The 27691-nt window shown below is 26.5% G+C and overlaps 2 protein-coding genes across 2 annotated transcripts in view; one reads left to right on the top strand and one right to left on the bottom strand.

Annotated features, from left to right (window-relative positions):
• LOC107448048 (uncharacterized) overlaps window positions 1–10273 on the top strand; it is a 47004-nt gene extending 36731 nt beyond the window's left edge. The window contains exons 5-7 of the mRNA XM_043040304.3: window positions 2667–2831; window positions 5292–5391; window positions 8579–10273. Coding sequence (XP_042896238.1) covers window positions 2667–2831; window positions 5292–5391; window positions 8579–8683 — 370 coding nt within the window. The 3' untranslated portion in view covers window positions 8684–10273. The remainder of the gene's footprint in view (window positions 1–2666; window positions 2832–5291; window positions 5392–8578) is intronic.
• A 4459-nt stretch (window positions 10274–14732) lies between these two features.
• Window positions 14733–27691, bottom strand: part of Tsc1 (tuberous sclerosis 1 protein hamartin) — a 35075-nt gene continuing 22116 nt past the window's right edge. The window contains exons 14-21 of the mRNA XM_043040296.3: window positions 25899–26065; window positions 24234–24364; window positions 23647–23743; window positions 22194–22431; window positions 20211–20299; window positions 19801–19869; window positions 17410–17512; window positions 14733–15033 (exon numbers count right to left, since the gene is read on the bottom strand). Of these exons, the coding sequence (XP_042896230.1) occupies window positions 14903–15033; window positions 17410–17512; window positions 19801–19869; window positions 20211–20299; window positions 22194–22431; window positions 23647–23743; window positions 24234–24364; window positions 25899–26065 (1025 nt within the window). The 3' untranslated portion in view covers window positions 14733–14902. The remainder of the gene's footprint in view (window positions 15034–17409; window positions 17513–19800; window positions 19870–20210; window positions 20300–22193; window positions 22432–23646; window positions 23744–24233; window positions 24365–25898; window positions 26066–27691) is intronic.

Here is a 27691-nt window from a genome sequence, read left to right as displayed (position 1 = left end):
TAAACGTAAAGTAAAGAAAAACAGTTTTAAAAAAATAAAGGCATTAGCAGGTGAGCAAGATAAACATATCACTAGGCATTAATAAGGGAAGCTTTATTGTTCCAAAAAAAAAATATTTTGTGCTACATAGACCAAAAAAAAAAAAAAAAACCTCAGGCAATGCAAACAATAAAGATATTAAAAAATGTATTTTTTTTTCTCCTTTAAGCTATTGCTATTCCTGCACGTATTGTTTATTGGCAGAGAAAACAGTTTTACAGAAAAAGGAGTGCACTCAGTGGGAGAAAACCTAAGTTTCACCAAGCGTTGTGTTACACTTGCGTTGCAGGAAAAATAGTTCCATAGGATAAAAAAAATGCAGCTTATTGCTTTTCTTGCATGTACAGTTAAGAAAAAAAGGACATTGCTGATGAGTAACGTATCATCAAGCTTTAAAAAAAGGAAGCTTTATTACTTTTCCTGCGTACATTGTTCATGTGCAGAAAAGACAATTTTACAGAAAAAGAGGTACAGTGCGCTGAAGAATTAAACGAATCATTCTGAATAACTTTTGATCAGATCTTCACGTTCTAGGACTCAAGCTTAATGGTTCGAGGGGGTGACCTCAAATATGCTAATTAGTTAGTGCAGCCGATATTTTAAGTTACGAAATCAGGGACAAAAACGTACTTTGTCTGAGTAAACAGACCTTTTTTTTCGACGTATTCAGATTTGTGACCCCCAAACTATAGTGGATAGCCGCAATGACGGAAATATGGTCCTGATAATTTAATCAGGAGATCGGTCCAAAATTTGGATAATTGACTTTAAAATATCACAGGTTTCGCTTAGCGGTTAAATTAGTTTTTAATCCTCTTAATGGTAATCTTACTTATCGCGTATTTCGCTTTATCTCGAGAAATTTTCAAGCAAATTGAAAAATTTTCGCAGGCAGTTATAAAATTAGTTTAACCAAATATAACTGTATACAGAAAATAAATTTTAGTGAGTATTTATTATTATTTTATTTAATAACAGTCGAAAAAATTTTGATTTGTAAAGTCTATAATTTTTTAGTCCGATTGAACAAAATCAGTCTGACTGAAAAATCGAATTTTAAAAATACGACTTTACAAAATTTTATCTCTAAGAAACTATTCGACCGATTTGGCCATTTAAAATTGCATTCTTTAAAATCATGTTAAAAACTGTTTACCTTCCACTTAAAAGTAACGACTATTATAAAATAAAATAATAAAAAATAATAAATATTTACTGAAAGTAATATTTTGCAAGAAATTATCTTTGTATAGAAGAATTTTTTAAATGAGTGAAAAAGTTTTACAATTCGCTTAAAAAGTTCTCAAGATGTGGTGAAGTACGCAAAATGTAAAATTAACATTAAGGGGTCCAAACTTTGAACCGCTCTCCTGACCTAACTATTGGAACCATATTTCCCAGATTTCGGCGACCTCCTATATTTTGGGGGTTAGAAATTTGAATCAGTATGTTATTCAAATGTTTATTCAGAGAAAGTACATTTTTGTGTGCGATATTGTAACTTAAAATGTAGTCTGCACTACCTAATTAGCACATTTAAGGTCTTAGACAAATGATAGAATTTTCTCATATTAAGTTAAAATATAGATCAATATATCCATCTAATTTATGTTAAGTAATTATTGCTAAATTTTAATTAGTTTAAGTAGATACGAAGAGGAATTTTGAAAAGATGCATTCTTTCTTCCAATTGAGCACTCTAAAAATATGTAGGATCGACTATCACTATATTTTGCTTACCCTAAGTGCATGGATTTAAAGATTTTCGCTCATGGATTTAAACTTGTTTACTAAAAAACAATTTCAAGCGATAATAATATTAATGCTGCTATTAATAAATAAATAGACATTTATGGATTTTACTATTCAATTTCCAATAAATATATAAATTTTTTTACACATTTTTTCTTATTCTTATTTTCTAAATTTTGATTTTAAAATAAATCAATTGAATAATTCCTAAATGTTTCATGTATTTGTTCCTAAATGTTTCACATATTATGAATATAGTTATATTTTATTTTAAAATGTATTGGAAAAACCAAAATATTTAGAAAAACTAAAACATGATATTATATCTTTGTTATAATTTGATTGTACGACAAATAGTGCACACTGTGTAGAATATGTTTTAGATCTCTATAATTATTGAATAGAAATAAAATTAGACTCTTCATTACTTATTAATAAAATTAGACTTAGTATGTTTCAATAGTCTCTTTGTTAGTGGAATCTGCCAACAGAGTCTGTGTCAGTTATATATTTTTGAGAATATTTTAATGAAATCTACGATCGCCCCATGAAAGTTATTTTATAAAAACTAATTAAACAAAAATTCATTTTATAAGTCCATTAGATTTATTTTTATCTGTAAACCGTAATCAGTATAATCTATCCTGAAAATTTTTTTTCAAAGCAGAATTTTTTTTTTTTGTTAGCAGACTATTTTATGCTCAGAATACCATTTTATTTATATATTTGTTGACAACAGTCTTTTATGTTTAAATAGAGTAATACTTGCTTAAAGAAAAAGAAACATTATAAAATTGGTAATAAAAAAAATGGAGCATTACAACATGCACATTGCCAAATTGTAACATTGATTTTTTAATAAAAATGTCTTCTAGGTTACAGAAAAGTCAAAAAGCGGCTGCTGATGTAGATTATCCTGCTTATGGAGTGACTGGACCTTGCAAAGATGTTACATCTCCCAATGGAGACAGGAAGTTAGCACAGAGTGCTCAGATGTATCATTTTCAACTGCAAAAACAACAAATGATTGCTGTGGAAAAGTAAACACTTTTCTCTATTTTTTTTCTTGACACTTGTGTAAAATTGATTTGATGAATCATCACATGTATTTGTTTTCAAACATTACACAGCTTATGATTAAATTACATCAAAAATAATTAGACACTTAAAATGTCTTCATCAGAACATATATATGTATATATATATATATGTTCTTTCTTTCTTTCATCATTAGAGCATTCAACGATGAACCGTTCAAGCGGAATGAGCTAAAAACGAAATGGAATTTTCTGACTGGTTAAACGTTAGCCATTGTTTTAATTTTAATTAGAGATAATTAAATTTTTCTTATTATTTTAAATGTTTTATGTTTATACATGTTTTTTTCCTGTAGTAGCAAAAATAGTGTATTAATATTTTAATGAATTAGAATTAAAAGATCTATTTCCACTACTTAAAAATATTTTAAACAGTCAATTAAAGGTCAATAGCGAAATAGTCATGCTTCAACGTCCTTATCAAGGTCTTAGGACAATTCTATTTGTTTTTAAAATTTCGGCTTCAGTTTGCAGCAACTGATAAATGTATTTCACTCAAAACTCAAATGTTGAAGGGCTATAAATAAGTTAATAAGTACCAAATATACTAATGTAAGTATGAAATATTATATAGATATATTTGATAATTATTAAAACTGCACCAAAACTAAGCAATTTTTTATATAAAGTAAGTAAATAAGTGTTTTACATTCCCTTGAATATGTACCAGAGAAAATTACTTGAGAGTGGAAAATTTTGAATACCACAAGAAGGCCGCGAGCAATATCATCATGCCATATGCTGCTAAATACAGTTAATCTATATTCTAATGAGATGAATTAAAAAGAATCATATATATTCATTCAAAAAATTCATCTCATCAAAATTATATTTAATTATATTATCATAAAGGTAATAATAACGAATTTAATACGTTGAAGGGAAGGGTAACAAATAATAATGAGATAAAAAAAAAAGAAATTATTTTAGTTTTATCAGTTGAAGAGTTTAGTGGAAAAACCAGGTAAATGACATTTTTAGTGAGGTTATAATCAGGATATGAAAAAAACTAGTCTCCGAACTTCATTACCCATTTATCTAGAAGCGGGACTAATAATTCTTTGCCTTATTTTATGTGCCCCTGCGTAATTTGAAAATAAATTTTTTTTTAGTTTTATCAATTGAAGAGTTTAGTGGAAAAACCAGGTAAATGACATTTTTAGTGAGGTTATAATCAGGATAAGAAAAAAACTAGTCTCCAAACTTTATTACCCATTTATCAAGAAGCGGGACTAATAATTCTTTGCCTTATTTTATGTACCCCTGCGTAATTTGAAAATAAATTTTTTTTTAGTTTTATCAATTGAAGAGTTTAGTGGAAAAACCAGGTAAATGACATTTTTAGTGAGGTTATAATCAGGATAAGAAAAAAACTAGTCTCCAAACTTTATAACCCATTTATCAGAAAGCGGGACTAATAATTCTTTGCCTTATTTTATTTACCACTGCGTAATTTGAAAATAAAAATCGTGCAAGTTTACTAAAAACTAATTTGGATAAGTTATGTTAAGATTAAAGTGAAAGCGAAAACAATGTTGTTACATTAAACAAACCAATATTGAGGCAATTATTTTTTTATTTTCACTGATTTATATACATCTATAAAAACATTACTTACATGGTTCTTCCACTAAGCACTTCAATTGTGTTGCAATATGCTTTTCAGTTTTTGCATGATTTCGTAGTGTTGTTCAATACTGATTAACTGATTTTTTTGTTAAATTCATCCAAACGAAGAACATGTATTCAGCTAGTAGTGTAATAAAATGAATATATGAAATTGCTTGAATCATTTCCAAAGATATGTCTTCAATTTTACATTTTGAAACATTGTTGACCCTCTTATCGAGTACGTCTAAATTACCACTTTTGGACTATCTAAATTAGTACACATAAGCTGAAATTGAAGCAACGTAGTTTTCACAAGCCTTATACAACTAATGAACTTCAACTGTTTTTTTTCTGTCAAAGGAAGCATTAAAAGTACTTGTTTCCTTTAAACAGCGTTTCAAGGGCAATCAAGTTCCACAAAATAAGATGAATTAAGACCTATATTCTAATTCATTTTAAATAAGAAGATAGATAGGTTATTATCCAATTAAATTTATAGCTAGTAATTCCTCCTCATGTATATTAAAACTTATTTGTACGACCCATACACTATGTAATTTTTTTTCTTGGTGACTGAAAAATTTCCTTAGTTAAACATTTTTGTGACAAATTCATCTTTACAGTTTATAATTTTTTTTGTAAAATATGTTTCTAAAATTTTTAAATAAAAACATAATATTTCGTACCATTAATACTTTCTTAAAAATAATTTTTATTTATCCATTTTGCAACTGTGTTATCCTGTTCAAACTAAATTCTATATCAACAAAAATAAAATATTTTTTTTTTCAGAGCTGGTTCCACCAAAAATACATCTGCTTCAGATGTTGATTCTGAAGAAGAAAATGAAGAAGGAGATTATACAGTATATGAATGCCCAGGCTTAGCACCAGTAAATATTTTATTTTTCAAACATTTATCTAATCTGTGTCAAATAAATTAATTTTTCAGATTTATACGAAAGATAATTAACTGAAAATTGAGTTGATGTGAATATAATTTCATTATCATTTTAAGTATTTACTTACTATATTTCAAACTGATATTCGCGTATAGTCTCATTTAATCTTAGAAATAATGTCTCCCTACTAAAAAAAATTATTGTACCAGTTTTAATTTTAACAATTTAGCGCAAAATTTTTATTAAACATTGGAAAATATAATATTTAGCATTTTAATAATTTATGATTATGAAATACAGCATGAAACACCTATGTCTTTTTCTGCGTTAATGGTCTTCCAAACACAGCACACTTCCAAAATATAATTTTTCAAATTTGCATTTATTTAGATTTAAGCAAAACCGTTATTCATCATTGAAATTTCTTTAATTTACAAAATTAATTGTTGATAAAATTTTGAGTATGAATGAAAAAAAATTTCCAACACCTTTTTTTCTTCTTCCTGTTTTTGGATTTTGTATTTTAGTAGAAATATAATTTCGATAATTTAACTGATTTTAGTAACAATTAGTCTGTTTTTATACAAATAAAAAATACCAAAATATATTTTCACTTGTAATTAGAGTGTCAGAAAAAAATATATAAAAGTCAAGGGTTAATGCGTCAAAGGGTTAATGAATATCATAAAATTATGAGAATATTTTTAAATAAAGCAATTTACTCAGACATTATTTTTAATTTCATTATCTATAGACTCTGAAGTTTATTTTTTTATTGAGATAGCTATTATTCATGACGTGATTTGCTTTATTTTTTTTACAAAAAATGTAGTTATTCAAGGTAAATGTATATTTTATTTGAAATATTGCAACCATAAAAAATATCAGTTCGGTAGTCGAGATTTTTTTTATTTTAAGACACTCTGTGTCTTGACTGTTTCGGGTGTGATTGCAGACTTAAACTAGAGAAGGATTTGCTTTTCAAGAGATGTTACTTCATTTTCACTGTTTTAAAATATTTTAGATGTAATCCATTGAATTGAAATTCAATAAACGTTATATTTTATGGGAAAAATTCAATTCAATTTTAGTGCTTTATATTTTTAATTGTATTAGTGTTGATAATAAATATATTTTTTTCCTTTCTTTTTCCATAAACACGCTTAAACTGTGCAGGAAATTTGTATGGTTAATACGTTAACTAACTATTGAGAATGGAGAAGAAATGTGATTAATCTAATATTTTTTCTGGATTTTTTAATTAAATGAACATATTTTTTTAAAATTTATTTAAAATATTTTCCTGTAGACTTTCCCGTTATTGCTTTTTTAATATTATATTTATTAAAACTAAAAAAAGAAAGGGTTTTTTGTCTAAAAATTGTTGTTTTATTTTTGCTGTTTAAAATTACATTTCAACCAAACCTTTATACGCTGAACTTAAAAGTAGACACTAAAAATTTCATGAAATCAAAATTTGCGGTACTGAAAGTCAAATACAGAATATTTTTTACAATGCGGTAAAAATAATTACTGTATTGACATTTTCAAATGTATGCAACATATATTTACTTTAAAAAGAAGTTACTTAAAGTAATAGCAAAATCTTTCCTTTATTTAATTTTACATGTTGCTAGATATTTTTCAATTCTGTTACCTATTTTAATTTTTCCGACTCTCCTCAATCAACAAATACTGTAACATTATTGTCTACAGTAAATTACTTCCTCATAAGTATCGGTTTATTTTGGATTAATTTATTAAATTAGCTTGTTCTTTCCAATATTTTCAGTAAATTGTTTGATCTATGCATTCTTACATGTCTACTTCTATATGAAAGGATGATTCAAGCAGTTGTATTTCAAACATGGCAAATTTTTCTTTATTAGACTGCAAGAAATGATTCATATATTTATTAAAAAAAATTTCTTAAAAAGTGGAGTTCGAATAAAAAATTTTTTTTTAAAAATATTTAGAAGTCTATAACAAATATTTTTGGTTATCAAAAATATTTTGTGAAATCTAGTGTAATTCAGATTTAAAAACTAGAAACCACTGTAGCTACTGCCGTTTTAAAATAGTAAAAATAGAACTATATTTGGTTTTGCTTTAAAGCTTTTACTTAGTAATAACTGAATAAGTTTAAATTTGATATATATTTAAGACAAAATTAAACAGATCTTTCCTAAAGGAAGATAACTCAGATAGATAAAGGAAGATAGATTAAAGCTCAAACTTTTTAAAATCCCCTTAACAGAAATACTTTAATTATAAATTATACTATTTTTTACTGATTTATATTGTTTGCTGTTATTCGGTTTTCCCAATGTCTTTGTAAACTAAAAATTAATAATAAAGTTTCTTTAAGAATATTAAAAAAACTTACTCTATTGAAAAAAATGATTTGTTATGAAAATTTTAAATTAGAAAGTTAAAAAGACTGAGTTTTTGAACATCTGTTTAGAAATTTTACTTCTAGTTTTTCCAGGATATTGGTAAACATTAGACCTGAAAATTTAAATTTTTATTTAGTAGCCAGTGTGCGGTAGACTCTAATAACTCAATAGCCACTTTTTCCTCAAGCCCAGTAAGTCGGTGACCAATATCGATAGGTCCTTTTTATTTAAGTGCCACTTTTTTTTTGCTTGGATTAAATTAAATTTTTTACAAGAAATTTATATTACAGCTATAAAAAATTAATGTAGTAAAAATAATATAAATATGTGACAATATTTAGTTAAACATTACAGACTTGAAAGAACTTTATTTAAAATATTTGGGGTGGCAAAATAAATTTAATGCATACATAAGAACTTTGAAATATCTGAATTTTTAAAGAACTCTCCTTTTACTTGAATTTTTTCTTCGGAAATTAATGGATTCTAAAAGATCAAAATTTTGAATGGAGACATTGAATATTTTAAAGAAAACTATGTTTTCCAAAGTCTTTCTGAATGGATGTACTTTTATTATTAAAAGTTATTTTATTAAATTTTATTTTTTTTAAAAAAAAGAACAAAAAAACGATGGAAAAAAGTGACTGCTTATTTAAGTCGCCAATTTTTTGTTGATGACTCGCCATGTAGTGAGTGGTTATTTTCAAGTCTAGTTAACATGGCTATATTACAAACGTTTTATAATATTTTAATGTAATAAAATAAATATTTTTTCTTCTTAGACTGGAGAAATGGAAGTTAAAAATCCCTTGTTTCATGATGATTCCACCCCTGTATCTCCTCCCATGCTCCCTGATAAAACAGATGGCCCTCACCAGCATAACTGAATTCTCTGTTTTGCCAGTGAAGTCCTTGCTCATCTGCTACACCTGTTACTGTAATAAAAACCTTTGTTCTTGCTTTCTATAGTTAAACCCCATACCTTATCCATTCTTTAACGGGATTCAACTATACACGGACTTTAAAACAAAAATTGGATTTATTATTATAACTGAAGCATACAAATCATAACTAAAAAGGGATTATCACTTTTTTATTTGAATACAGTTTGTTGATAATTGTTTGTAACAAATTCTTTCGTCTTAGACCTGAATTATCCTAAACCTGTTGAGTAAAAAATTGAAATCTCAGTGTTTTCAACTTGTTTACATTTTTTTTTTCATGTTGTTTTATGTTATTTTAAAGTTTGTTAGTATTTTAAAAATGTATTATTTTAGCCGTTACTATTATTTACTAATTAGTTTTAAATATGGATTCTGTTTGGTGATTATTCATGTTAATACTCATAATTTAAGTTTGTAATGAACTATTTCTTATCAATAATTTTTTTCAAGCTTTCCCTTTAACCATAAGTTGAAGAATATTTTTTAAAAATAGTTAACAAATAATAATAGTTCACTTTATTACGTAAAATTTTGTTCCAACTACAAAATAAAATATAGAATTCAAAATGTAACAGATGTTAGAGAGTCTAATGGAAGCTTCCTTATTGACTTTATTTTGTGTACAACAAAATTTTAAAGTAGATTTTATTTCAATTAAATTTGTTTATTTGCTTGAATTCATTTCTCTCTATATATGTAAGAAAAATTGTCATAAAAATTACTAAATGTAAATTTTTGATTAGTTAAAGTGTTATAAGCTGTTAGAAATTTTTTTTTCCCTTTTAAAGTAAGCATTCTAATGTAACTTCACTCAAAGTAATTTTTTTTTAAATGTTGTTGATTAAATAATAATGTGTAGGTTCAGTCTTGTTAAAGATAACCCTAACCTCTTTCTGTATCCTTCTATAAAATAATAGTTTATGAACTTAAAAGTAGGAAAAAGAGTTAATAGTTATTTTTGTTTTGAATATATATTATTGAATAGATATAGTCTTTCTGATTTTATAAATCTTTTATGTCTAGTCACACCATGAAATATGTTTGTTACAGTTACAGTTAAATATTTTAAAGCTATGCAATTAAGTGCATTGTAATGCTAGTCAATGAAAGAGCACATTCGTGGAAAGAAGTTACATTTCTTGTAATTTAAAAATATTTATGATTCTTATGTTTTAAAAATGTACAGTTTAAAAAATATATACATATATTTATCTTCTAGTCAGTGTAAATGATTATTACAATAAAAACAACAAATTATAGCTAGAAATTGTAGAAATTTTTAAAATCAAACTAAAATTATTTCTAGATTTTATTGTTATAACATATTTATTTATAAAAAAGATTTTCTCGATAATTCGGTTTTTATTGTTAGAATTTGATGACATAATTCTGCAGAAATACTGTATTTATTTATTCAACATGTCTATATTTTTAGACATTATTTTCAAGCATTTATCATTATTAATCCATGCAGTAGACTTCCATTCATGTTTCATTGCTTGTTAAGCTAACTTTTCTTTTAGTATTCAAAAACTATTTTATGAAAAAAATAATATAATTAAAAAATATACTCTTCATTCGATTAATTAATTAGAAAATTTAGTTTAGTTTTAAAAGATAACAGCATTTTAGAAATATTTATTCTTTTGTTTCTTGAAAGTTTTTTTTTTATTTCTCTGAAATATATCTAGATGTTTGGGAGACTACTGTAGAGTATAATTATTTGAAACTAAAGAATATTATTAAGGGTGATTTAAAACCAAATTTGTGTGTTGCAATTATAGAAGGGTTAATTTTTCAATGTATGCATTTAAAAAATGTATATATATTTTTTGCAAGTATTTTTGTAAAAATAAAGTACTAATTATGTTAACACATTGTTGACCAGTGACGAGTTAACTCGTCATTGCACTTGTATTATCTATTTTAATTCACAAAACCCAGGGCGTTATAGAATATTGATAATTTTATTTCATTCAGTAAAATTCAAATAAAATTTATTAAAGTTCAAATGAAATTTATTCAAGTTCAAATAAAATTTATTGGAGTGCATTTAGAATATTTTATTTTACTTTCATATTCAATTACAAATTAATAGCTGGTGACATGACATAGTTTCTGTGTAAAATTGTCGGTCAACAAAGTGTTAAGATTTTAGAAAGTTTTCACAGTCGAGTTTTTATTTTTTTTAAAACTTAAAATTTTTAGTTAAAATTCTATTTATTATTATTATTAGATAATTTAAGTTATATTAAAATCGAAATATGGTTTATCTTTAAAATAAGTGAATATTGTAAATTAGCAGTAGATCTGTATTAAAAGCTATGTCTAATAAATAAACACAAAGTATGATATGGAAAGCAGCAAACTAATTGTATTTTTGTTGAATTGAATTAATATTATTTTTAAAATTATGTTTGAAATAAACTTTAGTATTGTACGTCCATTTAAGATTGTTGGTAATTGTTAAAGTATATTTTTTACTTTTTAAAAGTGCAGCAAGGTTATGATTAAGTCGATTTACCCAAATTACTTCCGATTGTACAGATTGTATATTTAACTGTGTGTAAGTGGGAAAAGAAAATTGTTAATGTTATTCTGTAAAGAGTTTTTTAAATATATATCTATCCATATCAAATCAAAACACTTAACTTAGGAATATGATTGGGCTTTTTGCATTGCAAGTTCAGTTTAAATAATTTTAAGAACTATGCATAATTTTTTTATTACTTTCTTAGCAGTATTTGGAATGTAATATTTTTGTGCGAAACAAATCAGAGTAGAAAGCATCTTTAATTTAAGTTATTGAAAAAAATTACAACATTTCCTATCATATATCGTAAACAGAAGTATTATCTAGTCATGCTCAACCTCTATCTATTTAAAATTGTTTTTATCTTATATAATTAAAATAGTTACTAATGATAACTTTAATGAATTAGCCAAAATATATTGAAATTTTTTTTTGCTGAAATTTAAAATATCAAATCTTGAGAAAATAAGATTGGGGCAATATTAAGATCGTTTTAAACCTAATAATGTATCTGTTTAAACGTATCTTTAAATGAAATTAAAAATATTAAAGAATCATTTTGAAGACAAATAAGTAGCGGAAAATGCCTTATTAAAAAAATTGCAATCAATATTTTGAACAAATTTAGAGTGTTCACTATATTAATTGCAATTGAAAGACCATCTAAGATTCACAAAACATGACTCTGGTTGAGAGTGCACTGTATAACATTATTATTTTAAAGTCTAGCGTATTAGGTGTTAAAATTCCTTGTTTTTAAATTAAAATTACAGATTAAATTTTTTAGCTATGAGTAAGATGAGAAAAGGGAGAGAAAAACTGTTTTGGAATAGCGATTCTAAGCACAACATACTTGAGCACTTTTGCTGTTTATAGATATGCATTTACATAGTTAGCTTAATTCCTCGAGTGTTCCAATGTTCTGTTTAATATTGAAACTGATTAATAAAAACATTCCATTTATTTTTTCATAATTTGTCCCATGCGTTTTTCTCCAATTCATTGAATGATAAGCTCTTGAAATGTGAAATTGCATTTATTTATTAATGATACTGATAAAGAAATTGTGTTTAATAACAGTTGCACTTGTATTTAAAACTTTTGTTTAAAGAACTATTTGAAATATCAAGAATAATTTCACACATTACCATAATTAAACTGTGAGAAAATATTTGTTAGGCATTTCATTAGTATTAAAATTGAATAATGTTTCATACAAAATTGTTCTAACCTGCAGCTAACTTTATTATCAATATTTCTGATCATATATTTTATTATCAATATTTCTGAACCTTTTTTATAAATCTTAATACTAGTATTAACATTCTAGTTATGTGTTGCAAAAATTATAATTTTCAAAGCTATTTTTGAAATAAAAACATAAAAATATTTTTTAAGAGAGATTCAAACGTATATGTTTTCAAAAACAAACATAAGTTGGGTTTTGAAACTGGTTGATGATTTAATTATCTATTTTATTAGTTTTACTGTTTAATAATCAGCCACAGTTTTGCAGTTAAAAACAGTATGTTCCCAAAAGAAAAGATGCGCCACTTTCTTCCCCTTTTTCAAGCCTGTATGATTTCATTATAAGTAATTTTTTCGAGAAGAAATTGCACATGCTGTAAATGCCGTTGCACCTAATCATCACTTACAGGTGCCCCTAAGACCCATATTACTTTTCATACCTCTCGTGCTAACCTGTGATTAATAATTCTTTAATTATAGAGTAACAAGTAAATATTTTGAGTAATCTTTATTTAATTTTATGCAACTCAGTTACCAAATTCCTATTTTTAAGGTTTTTGACATTAATAATTTTTTTTTAAAGCTACTATAGTTACTTTGGTGAAGTTTTACAAAGGTTAAAATACGTTTAAAACTTAAAATTTAGGGACTAAGTTCTAAATAAAGCATTTTTATAAACCAAATGAAATAAAAAGTGTTCCAAAATGTTTATTAGTTGCTAAACAGGGAATTAGTATTTCCATAGGTTAACACGGGAGGTGGGAAAGTAGAATCTGAATCCAGACCACCACAAAATTACATAGAAGTCTTCTGTTATTAAACTCAATTTTTTACAAAGCGTTACTTTTATTTTGTGTTTTGTCCCCTGTTTAAAATTATTTTCTCCCTTTATATGGTTTATTAATTAAGAGATACCACTGTGTGAGAATGGTTGATGAGATAACTGATACATAGAATAATTCACATTATGTACTTGTATTCCCACAAGAGGAGTCAGCTGGTATATGGGTCCAATGAATGGAGTTATATTGAGTATTGTTATAATTTACTATGGTACATGCACTTTCACATTTTTTTGCTTACTCATGACTAGTTTGTAATCGTGTTAAGTTAATGTCATAGGTCTGCAAAAAGTATGAAATATTAATGCTGTATTTTCTTTTCTGTGGTTTTGAAATGCTTTAGTGATGTGTAGAAATTATAGTTTTTTATTTGTAAAAATTATTCAGTGAGTCCTCATTGTGCAGAATCCAGTAATTTAAGTCAGCATGGTTGTGCTTCCTGTTGTACATATATACAAGTACAATATCAATAAATTGTTTTAACCCTTGCTTTGTGTGATACTTATTTCAAGGTTGATTTTATTGTTAATTTATAAGTGAACATTGAACAACCATATTTTTTCTTCTTCTAACAGCAGGTACTAAACTTATTTTTTGCCTTGGAGGACGTTGGAATTGTTACTCGTTTAACATTATCCGGTGGACACCTGTGAACCTAAATCATAGAGGCAAGCAACATTACCTATGCCACAGAATGAGATAATTTAACATAATGCGTAGGATAATTAGAATACATTGTTTTTTTTTGAATGGCAGTTTTAAAAAAAAATATTCTGAAGTTAACATTGTCGATGGCATTGTAAAATTTGTATAAAAAATTATTACTAGAACTATAAAAAACAAGCCTATAAACGTCAATAGTGATGTTATAAAAATTTCCACATCTCCATAAATATTTAAACTGGGTTTAAGAAATTTTAGCCAATTATTGCAAATAACAACCTAAGTAATTGATACAAGTATATTGCTATATTTTATGGCATTGGGTGTTCAAAAATACTTATTTACGCTCATAATTTTTTACCAGTCTCTCAAATAATTAAAAATCTCATGACCTAAACACCTCTAAAGTTACAAAATAATTCTAAGTATTTCTTGAAAAAAAAAATGTCAAAAACTGAAAATGTCATAAAATGATCTCCACACAGAAACAAAACAAAGAACTAGTAAAGAAATATTAACATTAAAAACTAGGTTATAGGTAACTTCAAAATTACCAAAGCTATTAACATAACTTTATAGTCAACAGCATTCAACAAGTCTTTTGTATTTTAAATTTTTAATATCACTATAATAATTTGTGGTTCTCAAACACAATCATGTAGCTAAATAATAATGACAGAATGATTGACCTAATGACTGAAATGAATTTAAAATATTTTAAAATCTTTATTTCAAATAATTATTTTTATGTACAAAAGTTTAGTAAGTTGTACTTTTTCTTGATGCTTTAAGAATATACAATAGTTCATTTTACATTATGGCATCACAGGAACATTAATACCAATAAAAACAGATCTAAAAAAATCTTTTTCTCTCTCATGAAAGAGCGTCATCTGTTCTTTGACTGTTAGAACATCCATCAACAGCAGTTTGATTTAAGGGTTTGTGACCACCCGGCAAGTTTTTATGACTATTACTTGAAGAATTTTGTTTCCTTCCCAAAGAATCTGCAAACATTAAAAAAGATTAATGACCGCTTTAAATAACAATCAAAAGAAATGTCAAAATATATTTTTCATGCAAAGTAATTAAAACAACTATTGAGATAGGCGTCATTTAGTGAGAAAATAAAAATGTTGATTTAGTGGAATACGTCACCATTTTCTGCAGGTCAGTGAAAATTACCTATAATGATAACGTTAAATTTTCAAAGATTTTATGTTACCCTTTTTAAGAAAATACCACTTTATATGTTTTTCATTAGAGATCAAACTCATTTTTCTCCACACAACACAAACTTTTTCCAAGCTGTTTTTTCTGTTTTCATTTTTTAAAAAAGAGGGAAACTGATTTGAATCTGTTCTGAAATTTTTCGATTCTATCTTCTTGTCTTTCTCTTAGTGGAAGAGAATTTCCCCCTTGAGTCAAAATCAGGATTTTTGTGAAATGGGACAGGCATAGAAAGGGTGCTTAATTTGTAAAATTTGCCAGTGTAATCTTTCCCAACAAACTTCAAATTTTGAATCTTGGAATAAAAGTTTTCATTTAAAAACATTACTCTAAGAGGGTGCGAAGCGTTTTTTAAAGGTGCTTATTTTCGATTTTCAAAAGCCCTTAAAGATGCTTTTTTATTAGGTGTTTTTAAAAAGTGCTTATTTTTCCCTTTTCGAAAATGAGATTTTTCTTTACCCTGTCCATTTTCGCCACGTTTTATGCTAAAGCCTGCTTTTCACATTGTTCTATTCAACGTTTTTACAGTTCATTTAACCGCAATCTATTTCGGCCTACCGTTGCTCCATAGAGTATGAAAGCACCAATCATTTTATATGTTTGAGGAAATACTTGCGAGTTCGCATGAGCGTCTACTAAGCTGGGTTCGGTGAGCTTATTGCACTATCAAATGCAACTCAGCAGCATTTTGCAAGATATTCTCAATTGTAGGCTTCCTTTTCCACCCTCTAATGTCGAACCAAAAAATCTCTTGATCATTTTATAATGGCTAATATAATCAAGAAAAGAATTCTTTGTCAGAAACTAGTTATTTTGTCATGATCATGCAAAGTCTAACAAAATTATTTTGCATTTTGTTAATGTATATAGTGCTTAAAAATATCTTTTGAGTGCTTAAAAAGTACTTAAAAGGTGCTTATTTTTTGTTGAAAGATTTGGCTACGCACCATGTCTAAACAACTACTTGGGTAATCATTTCTTTTTCTTGATTTCAGTAACCTGCAAACTTCTTCTTAACAAAATTTTTTTTAAAAAAGCTCTGAATTTGATTTCTGCCCTGATGACGTCTAAAATGAATTACAAATGGGTTTAATAAAGCAGGTTTCGTAATCTAACGGTAACATTGGTCTTTTGGAATTAAATTGAGTGGTTGAAGAAGTCGATGATGTGTATATTGACTGCAACATACATCCTATTACTTTAATGCCTGCTCCCGATGACAGTGGTGAAAGGTAGATGAATGAAAAAATTTTTCAGTGGTGAAACATGAACAGGGACAGTGATGAAAGGTAGATGATGAATGATAAGGTAGACGAATGAAAAATATCAAAAGATATACCCAAAACTAATCATGAAAGTTTCAAAGCATAAAAACTCTGAAACAATGTTTGCGAATGTAAACCAAATAGCAAAGCAATCAATAGCAAGCACTGAGAGGGACATTGTTGAAATTGTATCTAAAAATCTACATACAGTCAACAAACGATCTAGTTCTTAGGTATCCAGAATACTGACTGGTTTTAAAACCTTTCAAAGTCACTAAAATGATATAAGATGAGATAATGAGTTGCTTTACCTTTTACTGGGCTGATTTTTTTTCTTTAAATATTAACCAACTTACTTAATTCTTTTTCAGCATAATTCAAAATTATATGATTTACTGCTTTGTGATTTTGTTAATTTTACAAATTGAAAAAATGCTAGCTATTTTAAAGAAAGCAAATGGGTTTCTTAACAAATATGTATATTAAAATGTTAATGAAAAAATCTAAAAATACAATAACAAGCAGTCCTTGAATCATTTTTGATAAAAACTGTAATGTTTAACTTATTTTTTAAATCACCTTCAGTACTTTTAATCACCTTTTTCAAGTTTCTTCCACCTTTGTCCTTTTTTTTAATAATTTGTTTACTATTATTTTCAGCACTCTGTATCTCTCTTTCATTCTGTGTTTGTAAACTGCTAGTTCCCAATATACTGCTCTTTCTTTACACTACAACTACCCCATCATATGTGGTGCATGTATGGAGCAGACATTTTACAAGGGAAATAGGCGAAGGGTAAATTATTTGAATGCTTACCATTAAGTAAATTTGAAAGATAAATCTGGTTGCCAAAGAAAATCAATGATATTAACCAAAAATTTTCAAACCTATTTTTCCTTGCAACTCGTCCATATCAGCATAAAGTTTTAAAATATGAGCATCTTTTTCTGCTGATATTTTTTGCAAGTCCAATAATCTCTCTTCTCGAACCTGAAATAAAATTTAAGAAAACAATTAATCAATTGACATTGAATTTAAACATTGACATAAATTGAATTTAAACATTGAAAACAATTGACATTGAATTTAAACATAAATTATAGAAATTAAAGTTACAAGTATCAGTCATCAAGACTTAAGTAAGAGTTAAGTCAAATTGAATGTATATTCATTCCGAGCCCCAAACATTTCCGAGTCACTTTCATTAATAATTAATTAAATAATAACTCTTGTACTAATTATGATTTCAAAAATAAAACTGTTACAAAATTCAAAATATATAAAATACATTTTTATTAAGAGTAATAACAGATTTTTGCAATGTTTTCTTTTTTAATAAAATAATAAATTGCATTCATTTTTACCTAAATTTAGGCAAGAGTAGAAATTAAGAAAATAAAATCACTGGTTTAAAGAATCAGCAACTAAAAGGTTTCATTATGTTGTACACATTTTCACTAGTCCCATTTACTTGTATCTAATAAATTTAAAATAAATATAGTCAACTAACACAATATTTAATTTTTGTAAACTAATAAAAATAACAATTAACCCTTTATATATATCAAAATTTTATCATTTTTTTAAGAAATCGATTAAATGTAACATATTATACTTACCATAAACAAAACATTTCAGTTCCCCCCACTGGTGTTAAAAGCTTTCGGCTGTGGTTGGACTTAACAAGCTGGACAAATCATTGGTGAGACATCAAACAAAAAGTAATACTTCAGTCCAACCTGGAGGGCTGGGCTTTGTTTTACCAACTCCAGTGTATAAAAAACTAACTGTTACGGAATCAAAAAAGAAATTTACTGGACTGTTGGTCGGGATAGTCTGGTTGGCACGGCTCTGCACCCATGTCAAAGAGGTCGTGAGTTCAATTATCGGCAGCTGAAGACTCCCCATGTAGTAAATGGTGACTAGTGCACAAGTCCCAGAGTCCTCCAAGTTTCTATAACAAATCATACCCCTGGTTCAGGTCAAAATTACAATTTGTGGATGTATGAAAGGGACTGAGGTATAAATGGGCTGTTACGTATGTGTATGGCAGAAGTTGAATTCTTGGCCATAGATGGCACCACTGGAAAACAAAAAGTGCACTCCCTTTGCCTAATGGCATACTACGACAACAACAACTGGACTGTCAGTATGAAGGCAACCTGGGTATAATGTAAGGATTTGGAGCATGGACTTTATGATTTCTTCATAGAGGTTAAGAGTTACTTGTTCTAATAGAAATTATGGATAACTATAAACTTGAGCAGCTGAAAATTTAGGAAATGAATACACAGTAGTAGAAATTGCAAAATAATTTTCAGTTGTAATCCTATAAAACATGTGTTTAGAATAGGTTTCAAATTTCATAAGAGAATCGATGCTGTAAGAAAATATTTTTTGCAAAGCTCTTGAGAAAAAGACTTCGGAGTAGACCCCAACTAAGATGGATTGACTGTGTTGAAAATGATCTAAACAATTTTAGGGTTGGTTGCCAAATGTAGAGATGCCTGCAGAAAACTTTTGGAGTTGCCCAGGGCTGTCAATCCACTGAAGAATATTATAAATAGAGTACAGAACCCGTTATCCAGAAATCAGAAAACCAAAAAACCGGAACGAAATTCGATGAATTTTCCCGCCATTTTTAAAGAAAAAAATTTTTTTTTCCTCATAAGATTTTAGGATTTTTCTTTCTTTTTTGAAAGATTTTTACCTTACCATCATTTTGGAAATAATCATTAGTGTATTACTTCATCGTTTTTCCTTCTTTTCAAGATTATTTCCAAAAAAAATTTTTTAGTTGGGTTTAACAATAAAAAAAAAAAGGCTTTTTGTAGCGATTCAGAAAACCGGAAAAATCAGTTATCCGGAATAGCGATGGTCCCGATCGATCCGGATAATCGCTTCCCTACTGTATTAAAAGTAAAAAGTTATAAAACAAAATAAGAAAAAAAAAATTAAAAAAAAATGTTCTCATATCTACAGTGAATCTCATAATTATAGTAAAGACTTATTTTGTAGCAGAAACACAGATAAAAAGAACAAACTGAGGAACGAAAAACAAATATAGAATACAATTTTTTTAAAGTTTAATTACCAGTTGCCAATTGCTGGACATTGGACCATCATTAATTTTGAGTCTTGCTTAGGTAAAAGGAATATTTTTAAATCATTTAAACTAAATTTACGATAACCTTGATTATATCTTCAACGATATAAATAGCCAACATTTTTTGTCATTAAGCTAACCAATATACAAAACTGAATATTAAAATACTAACTGTTATTTCAGCTTGATGAAAACTTTTCATTTCTTCACATGAACTAGTCCTTTCTCTTTGCTTCAATTTCTAAGAAAAAAAGATTATGATTTATTGTAAGTTTTGCAATTTTTTCAAAAACATTCACATGTTTCTATTCAAAAACTAAAGTACTTAGCCTTCCTTAATAAGCAAAAATCATTAAAAATCCTAAAAAAATTTTTATCATGATTCAATGAACAAAACTAAAGTTTTGAATGTTTACTGTTACGTTCTGGTAATTAAAAACATTTAGAGATTTTAATAAACTAAAATATTTTGTATTTCCTTACTAATTTAGCCAATTCTATTCAAAATTATAATTTCAAAATAAACTCAAAAGAGTCTCTACATTTTATTTGTCACTTTACAATATAAATAAAGTACTTTACCAAATTAGATAATATATTTTCTAACTCAGTAATTTTTCCTTTGGAGGAATCCAAGAGAACAGATTTAGTGTCAAGCTTCTGTTTTAAACCTAAAAAATGAAAAATAGTCAAAAATACGCATTTCAGCAATATTGATTGATTATACTGTGAAATTAATAGTTATCTTAAGTTCTTGGGGATTTTTGTTCTAACTTTCAATATATGGTCTTTCAAAATAACAGAAGCATACATAAGCATCACATTAACTTAAATGACATTATTGTCAAATGATGAGCAGCTTAGTGATTTCATAAAAATAATAATTCAAAATAAATTGTATTGGAGTAAAGAATATTAACTTAATCAAATATACTCTGCATGAATCATAAAAAATCCTCTTTAAAATATGATTTTAAAATACGCTTGCAGAATTTGAGTAAATTGTCATTTGTGAATCTTTTCAAGGAGGAAAAAACAAAAACATATCCTACACAATCTTCGAAATTTAGATAACTGCTTTTAGAAACCAATGCTTATGTTCAAGGTTAGAAATTTTTTTTCTACCCATTTTGATGTAAATCAGGATAATGTTGGTCAATTTAAGAAGAAAAAACAAGTGAAATTTGATTTATTAGATGGTCAAGCTTAATTTCTTAGAAAAATAACTTAAAATTAACTTTTAAGTTCTTTAAAAATGAATTATTAAAATTTACAATATACTAAAGGTTGCAATTTAAATCTGGAAAAAAAATCTATGTTTCCCTGAAACCTTTTAATTGATTCAATAGAAATGAAATTCCCTTAAGAGATAGATAGGAGATATTAGATATTAAACTATAATTAGCTTCCTATAATATTTGAGTTGGGTAAAAAGCAGTTAAGCGTTCAGGTAAAAGATAGTATATTAGTTTTAGCATTCTAAAAAATTTACATTGATTGAACTATTTAATTATTTCTAAACTGCTGACCTAGTAATACTTTAAAAGTATTATTGTAAAATTGCAGTTATGCTGGGGGAATTTACAAGAAAGTCGGAATTAAAATATAATTTTATCAAAGGCATGCCATTCAAGAGTTCCATAACTCTTTAAATGCTTTCTTACATAATGATTGCTTAAATATGAATGAAGAAGTACAAATTTATAAAGATTTTCCACATATATAATTAATGCTAGATATGCATTGTGGTGTAACTACCACTACGAATATTAACAATCAGCTCACTAGTATATAAGACATGCTAACTAAAATAAATTTTGGGGTATCTTTTAATGTATGAAGGTGGACATTGTCTATAACTGTTACTTTCTCCACAGCACAATATACGTGAACGTGCAAACACCATTGACAGAAAACTTGTACGATCGCAAAACATTTTTTTTTGTAACTTATTAAAACAAAAAGGATTAAAATTTCCTATGTTACTTCACAGTTTTTAATACTGCTTAAAATTTTAAGTATTACTCATTAAAAAAAAATTCTATCTTTATTGTAAAGTTCATCTTGCAGAGAGTAATATGAAATTTATTACTCTGCATTACTCCGCCGCACTTTACCCGTAACAAAATTACTTCATAAATTACTTTCAGGATGGCTGGTATTTTAATAATCAATAAAGAGTTTGTTTTATTAAAATTAAGACAGTGCTAAAAAAATCTGTGATTTTCAAAAAAAATTTCCGCTGAAATAGGAGGTGACAAAGGGTTGAAAGTAGTTTCAATAGTTAATATTGTGATATTTAAGAGTAAATTATAATTGCTTGTAGTAAGTTTTTTTTTTAATTGAGATTTTTTGTTCATAGAATTTTTTCATTTATCTAAAACATGCATTGTAGCTTGAGAAATCACATCTAATACCCCATGCTATTTTGAATGGCATATTTTCAAAGATAATTAATATTATTCTATTATCTAAGGAAAAGCTTTTGAAATGAGTATGAGCTTGAAGCAAGCTCTATTAATAGAATTGATTTAATATTTAATTCTTTAACATCATATAACATACCTGCTATTTCAGCACGTATAGAGTTGTCCATAAGTGCAGATGTAATATCAGGTTGTTGAGGCTGTTTAGCTTGATCTAGTTTACTTTTGTAATGGGCATTTAATTCTTGAAGAAGAATAAGTTGTTTCGTAAGAAATATTGCTTCCTTCTTTACTTTTTGAGAAAGAAGAACTTCTCTTCTAGCATATCTCAGTTGACATTTTATATTTGCCACCTCACACTGGACATTCTTATAACACTAAAAAGTGGAATATAAGTATATAATTACTAAAATTTAAATACAGAAAGAATAGTTAAATCACAAAGAATAAAATAAAATTTGATTAAGAAATTAAAAGCCTTTTATATATTAAATAACTTTTAATATCTTAAATAAGTATTAATGTATTAAAGCTTTAATATGTTTTTAAAATTTGTCTATTTTAAAATAATTTAGATACCTTAAGGCGACGTTGTACAATGAGAGAAAATTCTGTTTCACTTCCATGAGTAATTAAAAATTTAAAGCATAGAAAAAGTGAGTTTCAAAATATTAAAATGAAAAGTTATGAGAGGATAATTTAGGAATACACAATGGGGAAGTTTTCTTCCACTAATATGTTTGCATTTTGATATTTTAATACTTTTTCTTTCAGCAGTTGAAACTTCAAGACTTTCCCTAGGTTTGACTGAACTCACTTTTTCTATATAGTTATGGAGGTGAAACAGAATTTGGAATGAAAAGTTTCTTTCACAGTATAGCCTCCTTTTAAGTGTCTGTAGCAAAATGACACATTTTAGTAAAATTTTAATAGCTTTTTTAAAAAAAGTCCTATAGATATTAAAATTAAACAGCTTTTTAATACTATAAAAATCTTATTTTTTAAAAAAAAATTAATAAATTTTTTGTTCATAAAAATTAAATAAAATTTTTTTTTCTCTACAATTTTAGGGTTCTTAGAACTTTGCTTTACCAACATACATAGATTACTTTATTTTCTCTCACTATAATCTAGAAAAATTAAATGACAGGTTATAATGTAATGTTATAGCAAATCACATTTTATTGAAAAGTAACTAATAATTGGAAAACAAATTTGGAATTGGGTTAGGTACAGTAACGTTTAAATTAAAACTTTCTTATTTTTTTCATTGAAATTTCTTTTAATAAATAAAACATCAAGAAATTTTTTATTTAGCAATTAATTTTGCAAGACATTTTATATTCAATGCAAAATTAAATTCTAATTCTAAAACTTGCCGTACTCTCGTACAAGATAAATTTCAAATACAAATTTTTTTATCGTCACAAAGAGAGAAAAAATTATTTTTACCAGTACATATAATCAATTTTCTTTTTCAGTAGCACAAAATATTTGTTTTTAAGATACATATTATAATTCAGACTGGCAAAATTGAATTTTAAACTTCTATATTTTTGAATTTCCCTAATATTAAACATTAAAATGCTTACTTCTCTGATTTCATCATTTTCTTCTTTTTGAGACACTAATAATGTTTGCAGTTGTTTGTTGGAAAACTGCAACTGATTTTTCTCTTGACCTAATTTTCTGAGGAAATGCATAATATATTAAGCAGAAATTATAACTATATAATCATCGCAATTTTAAAAACGCAAAATTATAATTAAAATTAAAAAAGAGAATTAGAAATATATTTAAATTTATCTGACTATTTATTCAACGTAGTAATTTAATAAATTTTAGAAATACACAATGCAGTAAAATTAAGTGCAAATTAATAATTCACAATCATTTCTACAAGAAATTAAAGTCAAACAGTAACTATTACACTTTGACATTTACAATAGTTGCAACGGTGTGGAAAGTAAATGAGAACCATTCTGAAAAACAGCATGTCCGAGAAAATACAAATTTCTCAGTGGAATTTTTGTTAATTTTCATAAAAGCTTCTCGATTAAAAACCTATTTCTGTTATTTATCTCTGATACTCTAACTGTAATAAGATATCAATGAATACTTTGTTTTCTTAATACATTATCAGGTTTTTTTAAAAAATAAGTAAAATATAACTACTTACTTTATTTTAGAATCCATATCTTTTTCGTTTTTCTTCTTCTGACTCATATGCTGAATATAAATTTTCTTTTGACTTAAAAGTTCTCTTTTCAAACTGTCATTTTCATTTGTCAAAATAAGAATTTCAGATTTCTGTAAAATACATAACAGTAAAAAAATGCCTCATATGTGATATGATTTTTTTTTACAAGGCGAGTTCAAAAAGTTAGAGGAATAGACTATTAAAATAAAGGAAACAAGAGATACAAATAAAATATGCTTTTGGATAATTCAAAATTATTATTAGCTACAATATACTTTTTACATCTATTCTATAGCAGCTGAAAGCATCTTTTTTTATTTTGAGCCGTAACTGTCTTTTGAAGCACCACTGTCATTTTGACATATTACTTACCAACTCTAAAGTCTTTAAAACAGATAAAAACACATTTTTTACCAACCGCTTCCACTTCATACACATTCAGTAATATTTCATGCCTCTCAGTTTTCCTTAATTTGAAGCAAAACTTAAAGTTCATAAATTCCTTCAGTTTGTAGTTGCATCTCATATTGACCATAAACTGATTGTAGTGTACACTTCTGCTTAACTGTCATGATTTGGATGCTTTTAGGTACAAGCAATGGTGTAGCTATTGTTCACAGCTTATGGAGAAACACTGTTTTTGCACTCCTTTACAATATCATCTGAGACTTAGTGAGTTTTTCAGGGTCAATTTAAGATTTATATTAATTTAAAATTTAAATCAATCACACTTGGTATTAGATTGTTAAAATTTTCACTGAATAATATTTTCTAACTTTAATGGATACAATGCAATATTTTTCAAAAATGCTATTTTTTAATATGTACAATATGGTCAAACATTTTCTTTAGATTTGGTTTAAAATTTAAGTCTGTTACACTCAGATGTTTCTGATCACATTTATTGTTTCTGATATATTAAATGATAATCGTTTACTCTAAAAGGCATTTTTCATTGAATATGTAACTAACTTGTAAAAATTAATTTAAAAATAGCTACAAAATAAGCGTCCTATTTAATTTTGGGTTAAATGAATAAAATTGGGGGAAATTTTGGAGCTTGTAGCTAGTAAATGAAACTGGGAATACTTAAGAGACAAACATTTTGTTCTGGAATTTACTTTTCAATATTTTTCATGAATTTAGCACCCCTCTATGGCTGTAGATGTCCCCTCTTGCCCTCCCATTTGCTATGCCCTAGAGCACTTAGTTGCAATATCACCATCCTAACCAATATAGGTATAACCACCAAAAAAGGGTAAATTATCTGTGCACTTGAAATTTAAAATAATATGCAAAAATCAGTAGTGATAATCAGTTGTATGTATTAAAAATATAGCTGTAATGTATAAAAAATATATAGATTTAAATAAAAAAAAAAAAACATTGAGAAAATTTGCAACAATAATAGCTGATAAAAAGATGGATACATAGATAAATTAATTTTATAATTAGTACCAATTACAATATTTTATAATTAATACCAATTTATAAATAATTCTATTGATGAAATTTAAGCACAATATATTTTATAAGTTTTAATATAAAAATATCAATTTCATCTAACAGACAATATCAGAAGAAATATTATTAAAATACAGTTTAATACTCAAAAGTACAGTTAATAAGATTATAGCAACTCACCAAAGCTTCAATGAATTCTTCATGCATTCGCACACGCTTTATTCTTACCCAAATTCGTCTATTACGCTCACTGTGAATATCTTTTCGATGTCTTTCAAATAATAACATATTGTGCAACAGTAAAATTTGGCTTTTCAATACCTCTATTTCTTCTGGAGGTGGTTTTCCTGACGAAAGAGTAATTTTCAAACATACTTGTGATTTATGAAATTTTAAATAAAGTTGGTAATAATAGATTGGCAATAATTAAGTTTATAAATAGAAATGGGGAACCATTTATGTAAAAAAAATTTCAATTTTTTGAATTGAATTTAATGTAGGGTTTAGAGGCACAAACCCTTAAAATTATTGAAATGAAGCTCTTGAAATCACAAACAATTGAATTATTAGTAACTTTACCAGAGCTATATTTTATATATCTTTGCCCTTAATGAAATAGAATAAATTTTTGCACATTAAACACTGGTGTGCATGGCAAAACGCAGTTTTATGTCCAAAAAAAAATTTCATGGTAATAGCTATATGCATATAACTATGCATATATATTATATATGCTATATGCATATATATTATATAAACACAAATTATAAAATAATATAAAATATAAATTTTTTTAATGGGAAAACGCAAAGGTTTACTTCGGGACGCATTCCTTTATAATGGTAAATGCAATATTTCAAAATAAAGAATAAATATCCTAAGATAAAAATTACTCTTTATAATGCATCTCTATATATATTGCATGTACGCATACATACAAATACATATATACATATAGAGAAGAAGGATAAATATAGGTCTTAGGCAGAGGAAAAAGACAAAATATTTAATTATTATTAGAGAGAGAACAATTATCCATGTGACACAAATCGAAGTGTGCCAATATAAAAATTAGGGAAAATCTTACAAAATAAATTTGTAAAGTTTTTCGTTTTCGGGAAATTTGAGTAATAACAATAGGTCTATTAGATAGGTCAAGGGAAAAAGTCGTTCTCACAGTTCAATTAAAGGGAAAAATCAAAAATGTTACGCAATGCAAAACTTGAAGCCAAAAATAGAGTAAAAGATAGGATGCGAATATTAAAGTGTGAGAAAGAGAGTTTAGCTTTGAATATTAAATAAGGAAATAGAGTTAAACAAAGAAAAAACATAAAAAGATTAGTTTCAGCTTTTTATGTTATATATATATATTTATATATATAGTAGTTTTAATTCATCATCATCTATCATCCTCGAAACCACCTACTTCCGTGTTGAAAGGTACCAGTCTGCCATGATAAGAAAAGTCCCGAATACTTAATAGATTTATTCTTTTCCTTAGAAATCTAACTGTAGTAGTCAGTCTTTGTCCTGCAACGCTGCGTGTAGGCAGCTCTCTGCTATTGATGTTGCTGTTATACTTATTTTCCTTCTTTATCATATTTGTTAAGTTTAATTTTTAAATTATTGTTTTTTTTTCCTCCCTTGCTCCACAAATCACTACATATATCACTACAAATACATACATACATGTATACATAAATATATATATATACATATAAGTTTTCAAATGATAAAATATTAATTAAACAGCCTTAAAATGATTTGCTGACTAAATAAATAATTATGGTTAAGGAACTACTAAACAAATGATTTTAGTACAGAACGAAAACAATTTTAAGACTAGTTTTGGAACAAGAAAAAGACTTAATTTGCAGTTCCCAACAATGTGTAAATTTTCATAATCAAAAATTTTTACTAATAAGTAAATTCTCAGGACAGATTTTATCTTAAAGTTTGTGTTTTCTTGCGAA

The sequence above is a fragment of the Parasteatoda tepidariorum genome, chromosome 9 (assembly GCF_982258835.1).
Source record: "Parasteatoda tepidariorum strain Cologne lab strain chromosome 9, Ptep-v5.0, whole genome shotgun sequence".
In the NCBI taxonomy this organism is placed as follows: Eukaryota; Metazoa; Arthropoda; class Arachnida; order Araneae; family Theridiidae; genus Parasteatoda; species Parasteatoda tepidariorum.
Note: the sequence above shows the minus strand (reverse complement) of the source record. Positions and strands in the feature narration are given on the sequence as shown.